General features: G+C 33.8%; 2 protein-coding genes across 6 annotated transcripts in view; one reads left to right on the top strand and one right to left on the bottom strand.

Moving 5' to 3' along the window:
• LOC119638918 (serine-rich adhesin for platelets) overlaps positions 1–11,323 on the top strand; it is a 57,334-nt gene extending 46,011 nt beyond the window's left edge. For 3 of the 4 annotated variants that reach the window (XM_038036025.1, XM_038036028.1, XM_038036026.1), the window contains 4 exons: positions 2,590–2,709; positions 10,537–10,794; positions 10,858–11,049; positions 11,121–11,323. In XM_038036025.1, the coding sequence (XP_037891953.1) occupies positions 2,590–2,709; positions 10,537–10,794; positions 10,858–11,049; positions 11,121–11,204 (654 nt within the window). In that variant the 3' untranslated portion in view covers positions 11,205–11,323. The remainder of the gene's footprint in view (positions 1–2,589; positions 2,710–10,536; positions 10,795–10,857; positions 11,050–11,120) is intronic. The other variant, XM_038036029.1, reaches the window with a different exon arrangement.
• Positions 11,324–11,335: 12 nt separating this feature from the next.
• On the bottom strand, positions 11,336–12,748 carry LOC119638919 (transmembrane protein 192). Of its 2 annotated transcripts, none has more exons than XM_038036031.1 (6): positions 12,568–12,748; positions 12,359–12,504; positions 12,173–12,305; positions 11,840–12,104; positions 11,657–11,781; positions 11,336–11,596 (listed from the first exon to the last, which is right to left on the bottom strand). In XM_038036031.1, the coding sequence occupies exons 1-6, from the start codon at positions 12,604–12,606 to the stop codon at positions 11,498–11,500; spliced, it is 807 nt and encodes a 268-aa protein (XP_037891959.1). In that variant the 5' UTR covers positions 12,607–12,748; the 3' UTR covers positions 11,336–11,497. The 2 variants fall into 2 exon arrangements, with proteins under 2 accessions (XP_037891959.1, XP_037891958.1); XM_038036030.1 differs by having other exon boundaries at positions 12,562–12,747.
• Between the last annotated feature and the right edge of the window lie 337 nt (positions 12,749–13,085).

The following is a 13,085-nucleotide window of genomic DNA, read 5'->3' as shown; positions in this document are numbered from 1 at the left end:
ACTATTTGAAGGCCACGTTGTTGCCCAAACATCCGTCCATTACTGATAATTTTGAAACGAAAGTTCGACTCGAGTTAACACTTTGTAATTTTCGTTAACTGAACTGAGCTGTGCTAATTATTTAAACTATGTTATTTTCGTGCATAAAGGGTATAACTACAAGTTTTGTTTTTAAAAAATCCTTTGGGTGTATATACATCTGATATATAAATAAGTGATTACCTGGTTTGCTCACAGATGACTTTACTTTCGTTTATCATAAATATTCTTTCTCTCTTCCAACTTTGATCAGCATTCTTCCACTGAAATGCAAAACATCCCCACCACATTTTGTAAAGCATTGAATAGATCGAATGCGTAACTCTACCTAATCCAACAAAAAGTGCTGCTGAACTGTAACGAATGATGAAATATGGACACGATGCAATGCCACAAACGCACAAAACCATAGCATTAGTCAAGAAAACGATTTGTAAAGGTGGATATCTTTGACACTACCATTCGGCAGTGTATTTTGGTGTAGTGTGTTATTATATCTGGTCTAGGCAGCGAAACCGTTATTATTACAGAAAAAGGGCGCAGTGTTCAATTGAAACTAGTCAAGAAATTGTTGATACCGTTAAGCTGGCATGTTTGATAACCCCATCTCTATAATCATATATCCAAAAGAACGATTGTCCTCTGGGCAAGTAATTCATATTCTTTCAGAAGGATGTGTAGCTAGTAGCGGCAGATAACACATAGATTCTAATATTTTTTATTATTCTCTTGAACTAAGTGTTTGCCTTTAATAAACAAAAAGGTCATCACTAGCATAACTCATAAGGGATATTCAATTAAAGTTCCTTGTAAAATTTTCCTAAGGTTATCACCAAGGTCTATGTAAAAATATTCTGAGTTCTCAATTGCCTCGTACGCTTACCGTTACCGATATGTTCCATTTTAATATAATGTGTTGGGCGTCAAAGATTAGTCAGAAAAGTAAAAAGACTAACTTTTTTGTATTCTTTTATTTACAGATTATGCAATTGCTTTCAAAGAAGGGATGATGCAAGCGTATAGTTAAATAGGAATTGCATTTTTTCTTTACTGGCTAAAGTTTTGTACTTGCATAAGGAACAATTGTCCGCAAAAATGTATAAAAATGTACCCGAATAAGAGTAGAATTAGATATGTACGTGTATGTGTGCATATCTTACGAAGTATGCGATATAATTATTATATAAATTTATTTTTTATCTCTGGAGCGTACACGTTCACGACGCCTTTTGCTCGTATTTACTTCCGACAAAATTGGGAAGATTTAATATTAAGTAGACAAGTTTCGTTAGAGACGTTACATAAAGTATACGAACTTTGTGCATGGATACTGTTTGTAAGTTTTCTGGTTATGCGAGAGGTCTATCTAGCTGATCCTCGTTAAAATATGCAGTGCACAGCTCGTTCATAACGGTGCTCTGCAAACCATTTTTAAGTACTTTCCCCGCTTGAAAGTTCACGATTATGGAAGGCATTAAATAATCTAAGCTACAATCTTGATGCTCCCTAATTTTTACCTCTTCAATTAGCGATTCCTTACATATGCGAGTGGAAGCATTTTTATCTCAACTCATTTTTTTTTACTTTAAGTAGTAAATGTTGCTCTGCCACATGGTCTTGCTGCGAATTCTCAAATGGTAGAAAGCAACGTCAATTTTTAATGCCCGATTCATTTATATAGCCATGTCCTCGTACTCTCTGTATGGCATCACCAACTATAATGTCGCCTTTGGCTTGCGAGGTTAATGCTCGAGGTAGAGCTGATTCCGGCAGCATCTGTTTAGCCGCTTTATCTAATGCCGTTACTGGGCTGCTCTGCGTAGACGAAGTCGCTGCCATAACAAACGCTTTTCATTTTCCTATATATTCGTAATATTGCGTCTAAACGTTATTAAAATTCTTTAACTTGGCATTAAAGACATTTCGTGTTTTACAGATAGTAATGGTCATTTTAGTTTTATTTTGTTAGCGAAGAAATTGGTTAGAAATTTACTGCATTAGGAAAACAATGCAGTTTTTTTGCAATGTAACTCTTTAACGGGTAACTCCAAACTTCTCTCTCTATTCACAGCACATGGGTTTTTTTTTTTAAATGAAAACGAGCTAAAAAAAAATATTTTTAATAGATATTCTATAGATTATTTTTAAAAGATTCGCCTGGGTGGCCGAGTAGGCAAAGAGTTTCGACTAACGACTCAGCCTTGAGTTCAAATTCCAAGTGCGGTAGAGCTTGCAAGGAAGCCGATAGCCTTCAGATGCTAATGCTTTAAGACTTTAGTCTTACAATTTATTCTTTGCCAAATTAATAATAATAATAATGATAATGATAATAATAATAATATTTTTAGCAGATATTCGATAAATTATTGGCTGATTATTTTTAACAGAGATTCTATAGATTATTGGCAAAGAACAATGAAAATGCATGCATTTTGGCGGGTAACTCTAGACCGCTAAATTATGACTCCTATCGAAGATTTTCTTTGGTCGAACACATGCTTTTTATTACTATAATATTATATCTCTTTTATTTTAATGTTTATTTTTCAGAATTTTGAGCCAGATGTACAGGCGATATACTTGCAAGAACCTTTGCAATCAATTGATGTGCAATGGGGCATGGCTTACATTGGCAGCAGATGGGGCAACGTGTTCACGTTTGACGTTACGGTAAGACTTAAAATTAAATGCTTGTTATCGACTGAATTCAGTCGCCGAAGGAATCCAATTAAGAATTTCGTGTGTTTTAATTTTCTACGCTCAATCATACTCAGCTAAAATTTTGAATTTGCCTTACACAGAAGTAGTGTGTGGCGGCACTGCTGATGTTCAACAGACACTTTATTCGATTGCACACCTTATTCTCTAAGTAGTAGTAGTTGTATAGAATAAGGAAAAAATAATAAATTGTCGTAGTTAATTTCTTTTCTCTCTCTAACCGTTTTTATAAACAAGGTGGGGTGACCTGCTCTCGGGAACAACAGGACCATTTTAACTTTTTAACGTTCGATTTCAAATTTATTGCTAAGACGTGATTATAATTTATGCTTTTTTATGCTTTTTATAATATACACAGTTGTATACATGTAGTTGTATACAGATAATAAACTAAGACTACACGTAACATATGTATACGAAAATATGCATATGTAACCATATTACTAAAAAATTCGTTTTAGAAATTGCAACTGAAAATATATTGAATTGCTTTTCCCCATCTTTAAGGGCGTTGCATTATAACTAACACTATGAATATGTATATAAATATATATATTTACATATATATATATTTATATATATATATATTTATATATATACAAATATATATACATAAATACATATATATATATAGATATACATATATATATATAGATATACATATATATATTGTGCATTATTGTGTTTTTATTTGTGTACTATTAAAAATGGCGTCCACAACTCAACAAGCAACTCAGCAGTCGGCTGTCGGTCGTCATCCTCTATAGTTTTCTGTTTATGTGTTTATTTAAAAGTTTCATGTACATACTTGCATACCACCTACCTATCGTGCATATACACAAAAACACCACACATACAAATATGCATGTTTGCACATTTGTATACATTACTCCTAAACAAGTTCTCTCAGAAAATGCATCATCAGGAGGCAACACGTTTTTCAATCACCCATTAGTGCGCATGCCTTGCACTTGTGGTTGCAATAAAATTTCTTAAGCTCATGTTTTTATTGTTAACACAACAATGAAAATAAGCAAAAAATATAAACAAATATATATGTAGTACAAGTATACACACACACATAAACACATACACGCATATATACGATTATATATAGACAGCATTAACAATCTGTAGCTAGCTGCCAGTACTGTTGGTTGTTGTTCGCTTGTATTCTTTTGTTTGTTCTTCCATTGCATCTATCGTTTCGGAAGTGTATATAGTTTCTAGCTTAGCCGGCTTAGCTTTATTTTGGTTGGTTCTACAGATTCCGCACAGCTTTCACTTGGAAAATGCGTCTGGGGGGCGTTTTCTTCAACTACTTCTTTCCCATTGGTCGTTACTGTAGTTGCAAGCAACTCTTTTTTTTCCGTTGTTGTGTGTTTTATTTATCCTTTTATTGTGCATTCACAATACATAACATCATAAAAACACCTATACCTCTATATATGTATTCACATTAATGTAAACGGCATTCTTTCTATATCCACTCAAACGGCTATTAAGAAGGGTGCAAGTTTTGAAAGAACTTTGCAATGTGGAGAGAGGAAAATAAATAGTTTTTCAATAAAATAGCAAACAAATGAAATTTTTTGTTTTGTATTTTTTATTAAACATGAATTAAATTGTTCTTGTTATACTTAACACTACAAGTCTGTAAACCTATATACTATAAAAAACGAGGTTTATTCGTATTGCGACTGCCGAACAGAATCAAATGAGCAAAAGATAAAGAAAGCTTGGGAAACGAAGAAAAATTAATAAATTATAAATGAACAAAAGTTTTCATAACTTGTCACTAATGCTCTTATGGAAAGGGCGCATTCCCAAAATTGCCTTAAGATTTTTAATATTAACGTGTCGTTCTGGAGAAAAGTTTAACGCTTCAAAAGAAACATGAAGCCAAAGATTCGAATTGTAAAATGTTTTAGAGTAATTCGTAAACAGGCCACCTATCCGAAGAAATTGGTCTAAGCTTAGTTATTAGTTGACCACAACTGAAAATCAAAAACTGTTATTTTTAGAAATCTCTTTGCAAAGAAGCCACTTTTTTACTGCTTTTACTCTGTGGTACTATTTTTTCTAAATATTGATGATCAGCGCTTAACTATCTACCATTACACATCTCTTACAAACTAATCCAAATCTTTTTTTGTAAACTTACTTTGAACTGAACATTTGCGGTCCCGAGCGCGTCTTTTACGAATAGTTGGATGCAGTACATACTTCGTACGAATTTGGAACTAACAAGATACATTAAGTTCTTGCATGTATTTTGATCATTTTTTATTAAACATAATTTCCCATCATTTTCTACAATTTTTTCCCAACATTCTGGCAATATGGCGATATCTTGTCGAAAGGACGATATTGGTTTGGCAGCAAAGCAAACATCAATTCAATCAATTTTCGTACTTCTTCAGCGAAGCCCTGCTACATCGATCTGAAGTGGTAATGAGAAGCCGTATCCGGTGATTATGCTGGATGCGGCAGAACTTCTCTTTCGAGCTGCAACAATATATCCCACATAACACTTGCAACACGCGGTCGAACGTTGTCATGCAAGAGGATGACTTTGCGTCCGTCAACCGCTATTGCTACAATACATTGGTCAATTTGTTCAGTTAAAGTCGGTAGACAGCTTCATTCGGTTTTAGCAGCAATACCCTACACCTTGCTGATGTCATCATGTGCACAGTAAAATTTTATAGCCATGAATATTCCGCTTTATTGTCGATGAGGACGCGTTTTCTGGACTAATCCGTGGCATTCCTTTCTTCTCTGGCAAGCTATGAAACAGCGATGTTGAAATGATTCGAAATGTAATTTTTCAGTCAATTCATATGATAGCCATTTTCCCTGCTTTTAGATTTTTCTCTTCGCATGTAAACGTCTAGACACAATGGATCCGTCAACTGTTAAGCTGTTCGAAAGTTTGTTTACGAGCAAAAAAGCAACTTGCTGTTGCTTCAAGAATTTTATTTAATAGCAAAATTGTCGAAATTTGTCAAACCATGCAAAAAAAACTCATGATAATTAAATATATTAAGATATTTTCTTATAAGCGTGATTAAACCAATGTCTTTCGCAAAGAAAAAGTTCAGTCCTGTTATTCCCGCTTCTGACAAATTATAACTGTGTACTATGTGAACCAAATAGCGAATGGTTCGTAGGAACGTGTGCTGCTTAGGAGAACTGAAAAGCGTTGGACGAGGATGAAGTCTTTTGGCATACGCCGATGGTCGAATATACGTAGAAGTCTGCAATGACAACTCAGATAATCAGAGACGAGTAGTTTTAACGGCTTTTTCATACAGTATTCCATCATATCCACAGTTGATATTGTTGGATTTTACGATTGCAAATTCGGTTAATTGCCCACTTGCCGCCAAAATTGACCATTATTTCTCTTCTCGGTGGTTTTGAGCCGTTTGCTCTATACGCTTCATAGCTTCCAGAAAAAATGTAGAAGCTTCCATAGTCGAATATAAGCGATGTAAATGGTGTCAAAATCGACTGCAATGAAGTTTTGCTTGCATTCCTTAAAAAAACGTGGACTTTTCACTGCATCGTACGATACTTCGAACACAAATTCTGTGCGTCGCGTGTCACTTTGTCCAGAAAATCAGAGGAGGGAGGTTTTCAACATTTGTCACGCGCGTTAAAATGGTATTGAGTTTCAGTGGCGTTAAAGTATACCCCATTTGCCTAACCCCTATTGGGACATTTTTATGACGTCTTGCTGGACTGTGTCAATTGAATTGATCAAGGCTACAAATGAATAAATAACTCGATATATTCCGAAAATCATTCGATCTATATATATTCTGGAAGGCTCGAGGGCCGAGTCCCTGGCAAAAAATACTCCTTAGCTATTATTTATTCAAACAATTTCCCTTCGAATAACATTACAGATTGCGGAACAAATAAGTTGAGGCTTTGACCCTTTGCTATAAAGCCATAGTTGAATAGAATCCGTATGAAGAGCTATCTTTTGTTTTTTTATTTTCCTCTTTTTCTTGGCCTTAAATTGAAATTTATTTCAATTTTCAATACCTTGCGTGTTTGGAATTGTCACGCAGAAACATTTCTCATTTCTATGCTATTCAAAAATTCTTTACATACAAATTGTAGCGCATGGAACTAGAATCAAGGTTAGGTAGCTGCTTAAAAACAATTCTCCTGACGGTCCGCCTTGCTAATACATTCTTGTATCTGGTATAGAACTGTGGAAAGAATTAAGAAAAAAATTTCTTCAACTTATGGTTTGTTCAATGCTTAGGTGCATTCCAAAATTTCATACTGGCCAAGTATTTGTGAACTTTGTGGAGTTTTGAAGTTTGTTTCTATGCGTTATGAAGGTATTGAAAAAAAATTAAATTTTAATACAATATCAGGTAGACGTGGTCAATGTTTCCTTTTTTGTAAGGACACTACAGCAGCACCCATAGAATATTTGTTCCAATTTTTGTACATTTATCTGATATAGCTTAAGAGTAACAATCGAAAAAATACAGTTTTTATCCCTTTTGATGAACGGAAGTGTTCTCACATTAAGTGGTACCTTAGCCGTGTTCTTCGACCGATTTGGCCTACTTTCACCACGCCTGCAACAACTTCCAATGTTTTTGCTAATTTGAAGTCGATACCCTTATATTGCATAGACGGACACACTGACTTGTTTAAATGGATTCAGAATTTGATGGTGATGAAGAATATAAACACCTCGTGGGGTCTCAGAAACTTTCGTCTGGGCGTTGCAAACGTTTTGACAAAACAAATATACTCTTCATCCGTTGGTATTGGATATAGGATTTTTTAAAAATATTGATGCTTGTTTGACTGACGAGTATTTGAATGAAAAGTTTTAAGTGTTAACCAAACGAAGCCACTTTTTTATTACTATGAAATATTTAAAATAACTTAGCGAAAATATCCTAATATTCTCTACGCGTTTCACTAGAGAATGATGTGTTGAAATTATTGTACAAAATTCGCCGTTTTCGATAATCATTTTTATAGAAAAGCAAGTTAAAAATTTTGGAAAGCCAGAGAATTGCAAGTTTTACACATTACATTTTGGGAAACGATGAAAAAAACGGGGAGAAAATACACACCTTCATATGATAGTTTTAATTTGCTGATAGAAACAGTGGAAAAGTTCGCATCGCTCTCATTCTCATGCTTACTTACTTGATGAAGTAGTTCTAACATATTTTCCGGTAATATTTTGAATCTTCAGGAAGAGATATGACTAAGCTAACTAAAAAAATTGTTTGTAAAAAAATTTGTTGTGTAAAAGCGTTTAGGATTCTTACCATGATACGCTATGCTGATATCATGACGCTTAAGGTAAAAAGACTTTTGGGAAAATTACAAATAAAAGACAGAAATCATTTCGAGGAACATTTTATTCATAACAAATGCGAATTTGAAAAGAATCGCATTTTTCAACTCCCACACAATTTAAAATATAGACACGATAGAATGAATGTTCCATAAGAAATTCATGCAAATTATTCGGCGGACATTTAACCCTGCCATTTTCTGAGCTCTCACTGCGTCTTCGTGTACACAAATCCATCGACCTGCATATATAAATTTTACGGTTTTTTACCGTCCATTTCAAAACTGTTATGCTTGCACAGTATACCGTTGCGTCCAATAAGTAAAACACATCGTTGGTGCTAAAATTGCATTTAAATTTTTTCCCACAATATCCTTTTATTTTTAATGATTTTCAAATTCCACTATTTACCTTAATGTTGAAAAAGAGCTTCTTATTGTGAGTCCATTTGACGGAAAAAGCACCTAGCAGACAGCCTTTTTTTAAGGTTTTCAGATAGCTAAAATAAATGTAAAGAGTACAAAAGCTGCGGAAGAAATTCGTATCCTGCATACTATACCATATAATTACACGTTTGTAAATAAATATAGGGCAAATAGGATATACACATATAATTATATACGACGTAAGGATGTTCATATCAACATCGCATTTAATTATAATTCATAATAGATATTATTAAATAAAATTAAATAAAGAACAAAAATTTACGAATTAAAGTTATGTTCCATTATGACTAATACATTATACTAATACTAATACATTTGTTCTTGATGATGTTCCGGCTCATTACTGAGTTTTTGTTTAATTATTCGAATTTTAACACAAGTATTCCATAACAGTACCTTACGTTGCAAGTATTAATTTAGTATTTAATAGATCGAATCACATTCATCGAGGAATTGGTTATGCGTGAGTATTTCGAACACTTCATCAAAGAGGACATTTTTCTGCCCCAAGTATGACTGTTTCTCAGTCAGTTTTTTATTCAATCAATGCAGTAACGCCAAATAGTCTGCAACTGCTATATACATACATCTGTTAAGATAGTTGACAAATTTTATGCTTTTCATTCTTGCCCTCCTTCGTGCACTTCCTTTTAATCCATAATTATTCAAACGTTATCCTGCGAATACATTTTTGATTGATTACGAATTAACGTGCCACCCACATTACACAAAACTTTTCTAAGCCAAAAATATCAAGCTAAGCAAAATCTATATGGAATATTTATGGCCCCAGCTACTCTAGATCGCATACTTTCACTTTTATGCCGTACAATATTGTGGCATAAATGTTTTCAGTCATTTCGGCTGCTGAAACCTTATTTGCGTTGCATAAACGGCATTCATGCTTTGTGCTTACGCGACCATGTCCAATATCAACTATCCAGCATACAAACATTTTAACTTCTTCAGTTCCTTCTGATGCTTTACTTTTGAACAAATTGTGTTTTAATGAACACGCCAGATACACTTTTTTATAACGTTTTTTTTTAATTTTTTACTTTTTACGCCTCAACAAATATAGCAACTATTTTCATTTGTAACTTTCGATCCTGAGTAGATATATCCAAGATGTTTCTAGCGAGATATTTGAATGAATGAAGAATGCTTGTCGATGCAAAAGAATTAAAGCGTAATAAAACCGTTGCGATACATGTTAACCTAAGATAACTACTATTTTCAACTACTATTTTTGATATGTTGTGAGAACTAGCATAGTTATATTTATGACAAGAAAATACAAATAGACGTTACTATTATACATTAAAATCCGTTCAATATGCAGAAAATCCATGTATAAGTCAAATCTAGCTGCTTGACTGTCAACTGTAGTTATAATTACGAAAACAATTGGACCCATCTATGAAAGTGCTCCTGAAGATTATCTGGATAGGAGTTTTTCGGAGATGCCTTCACAGTATCGAAGACCGTAGACGAATTTAAAAAAAAAATTGTCGTCATTTTGAGGGGTTTTATTAGTTTCTTCTATAAACATGGTCGTGTAGATGGGCAGGGCAGTCCCACATTTTATGTTAACGACATAAAACGTTATGTCTTATGTTAACAACATAAAATGTAACGTGGAATCTCTGTTGAACATAAAAACCTACAGGTAACGTCTGTTAAAAATATCATGTGGTGAGAATAGAGAGAGAGAGAGAGAAGTGTACAGTTGCCCGTCAAAATGCCACATTCCAGAAAAACCTCATTGTTTTCCTAATGCTGTAAATGTCTAATCAATTTTGTTCAATGGTCGCAGTCATCTCTTCCACTAGCGTACTTGTCACGATTTTTCAGCATTGGTAAAGTCTGTTTTTAACGGATTTTTTTCTTTGAAACGCAATTCCAATTAAAGTAACAATAAATAAACATATTCTAATTTAAGAATGTTTAACTTAAAATTATTTTCTAAATTGCATTTTACAGAGCAACAACGCAACCGGATTATTGCTATGCTCCCTAACCTCTTCAATTATAGCTATTAAAGCTGCTGAAGAAGACACTCATAAACTACTAATTATCTCATCTAAGGGCAATTTAGTGCAATTTCATGACGCTACCAGCGGCCAAATGTTGCGTACTTTGAATGTACCCGAATCTCTCAATATCTACAGTATCCTTTTACTCGATAATATTATCTATTGCGGCACACAGAAAAAGGAAATCTATAAATATGATTTTAAGGTATTTCTGTACACATGTTCAGTACCTAGTACTTTATAAAATATTTGTTATATTTTTCCTTAGACCGGTTCACATTTGGGTATTTTAACCAGCGGCAATGGTGCGGTTAGTATGCAAGTTTATGAAAACCGCTACATCTTTGTTGGTTGTTATGATGGCTTTATTTATATACTCGACAAAAGTACGGGCACCTTACGCGGTCATGTGCCAGGTTCGGGCAAAGTGGTTTTAACTTTGGAAATTGTAGGAAACAAAGTGAGTTGAATCTCAATCTCTATCGGAGGAAATCGAATTTTTCAAGAGAAGTAAATACTTTGCTTTCTTAGATTATTACATCTGCCAAGGACAATACGATGAAAGTGATTGATGTACCAAGTTACTGCTTGACAGCCCACAACCAGAAGCTGTAATTGTTCAGAATTTATGCTAAGAGAGCATTTAGTCACGATAACTGGAATTTGGGATTTCGTTTTGATTTTTTTTTTATTTACAAACACAGCATGTATTCAATAATTTAAATCAATTTGTTTTAAAAACTTGAATTTTCTGATATCACTTACACATAAATAAAATAGACTTCATTCGTTAAAAAAAAGTTTGTAATGTGTTCACACTGTGCTCCAGGTTGTATACAACATTTATACGCATTTGGAATCGTAGGTAAAATATATATATTCATTGAGCATCATATGTAAATTTTCTTTTATGGCCCGAAATGGGTTGGGCGAGCACTTAACTGCATTTGATGCAACTTCTGGTTTAATTTTTGATTGTGATCTTGAAGGTAAGCAATTAAATCCGCCTTATGGATAATAAAACCAGTTAAAGATTATTAGCTTCATAAAGGTTATTCATGTTATACCTGTTTTTCTAGCAGTTCAGCTAAGTTAGCTCCGGGTTGTATTAGTCCTAAAGAACCCGGCGAACTATTGTCACCTCTTAAAGCGTCAGGGGGTTGGGCTAGTTTATTAAAATTGGAAACACTTGCTGCAAAATTATTTTTACTTATTAGTGACTCATTTCTTAAAATCATTTTATGACTCACACATATACAATCCATGCACGATTGTTAAGATTGTTGTCTCTATTATATTAAAGGCAGCAAAACAAGAGTTTGGTGTAAACCATGAGTTCCATAGATTTACTTGACTATAATAGTGTATAATAGACTGTATCAACAACAGCACTGTATTCCAACCCGAGACAAGGTTAAGCGCAACACCGTTGTGCAAGGCCATACGACGATGAAATTCGTGATATCCGTTCATACGCAAACCATTGTGATGCTTTCGTATTAAATAATCAAAGAGCTATCAACGGTACAAAAGCAAAATGAAATATAACTGACCATGCATTACTTAAACGATGCAAAACCTACAAAAGTAATCAACCAAAATGCAGCGCGTAAACTCGCCATCACAAAGTAAGCTTCATTGTGCTTTTCTTCCGGCAATTGTACAGTCAAGATAATGCTAACAAGAGATATTGTACTCGAAATAGCCAGATGTATGCTAAAAGAAGCCGTTGATAAATGATTTGTCAATATTTTTCTTGCTTTGTTTACCTAAAAATTGGTATTGTTTTGAGTTTTTTAAATGAATCGTCTCGGGATGTTGCTAAAATTGGTTCTCTATCGCCGGCCAAGCTATTTGTAGCACTAGACGTAGCCATATTACCATCGTTAATTACTTCATCCATGTATTGCGCACCCTTGTGAAATTAATTCGCATAAATAAATAATGTACAGTAAGAACACTCTGAACTTACTCTTACTCTGTTCGCACTGAATCTGTTTGGTTGCAAACTAACCATTGTTTAATTGCGATATCTCTCGCAGATTTCTTTGTTTTCTGTTGTGATTCGCTTATTCTCACACTCTTCTATACACATCACATAAAGAATAAAAAAGCCAAAAATTGATATCTGCACAATTTTGTACAAAACAAAGCAAAGATTTTGTTTTTGTGAACAAATGTTTAAGTCCCTGAAGTTTTCAGTTGCATCATAACTGTAATATTTCATACCATTTTGTTCCAACTGACAGATTTTCGTGCAGCAACACCAGAAGCCGTAAAAGTGTTTTTTATATATATTACGTAACCTAATATGGATAAGATGGAATATTTCAGTGTCGTTCTTCAGTCAATTTGATCGAAATATTCATTTAAGTCCCGCGTTTAGCATATGTAGAACAAATAATTTTATTAAGTCTTCTAATGAGCTTATTCAATTTGCTTCAAAAAGAAATCTTTGCTTTATTTGACAAGTTTAGAAAATTTCAATTCCTTCTT

Source organism: Glossina fuscipes, unplaced genomic scaffold (genome assembly GCF_014805625.2).
Source record: "Glossina fuscipes isolate IAEA_lab_2018 unplaced genomic scaffold, Yale_Gfus_2 111, whole genome shotgun sequence".
Classification (NCBI taxonomy): Eukaryota; Metazoa; Arthropoda; class Insecta; order Diptera; family Glossinidae; genus Glossina; species Glossina fuscipes.
This window is presented reverse-complemented; position numbering and strand designations above follow the sequence as displayed.

Excerpts from the sequence above, each read along its gene's own strand:
- LOC119638919 (XM_038036030.1), bottom strand. The coding sequence starts at position 12,606 with ATGGTTAGTTTGCAACCAAACAGATTCAGTGCGAACAGAGTAAGA. Across the intron at positions 12,105-12,172 it reads CATTTTGGTTGATTACTTTT|CTCTTTGATTATTTAATACG; the intron begins GTAGGTTTTGCA and ends TACCGTTGATAG. Across the intron at positions 11,782-11,839 it reads CGTGCATGGATTGTATATGT|CAAGTGTTTCCAATTTTAAT; the intron begins GTGAGTCATAAA and ends ATAATTTTGCAG.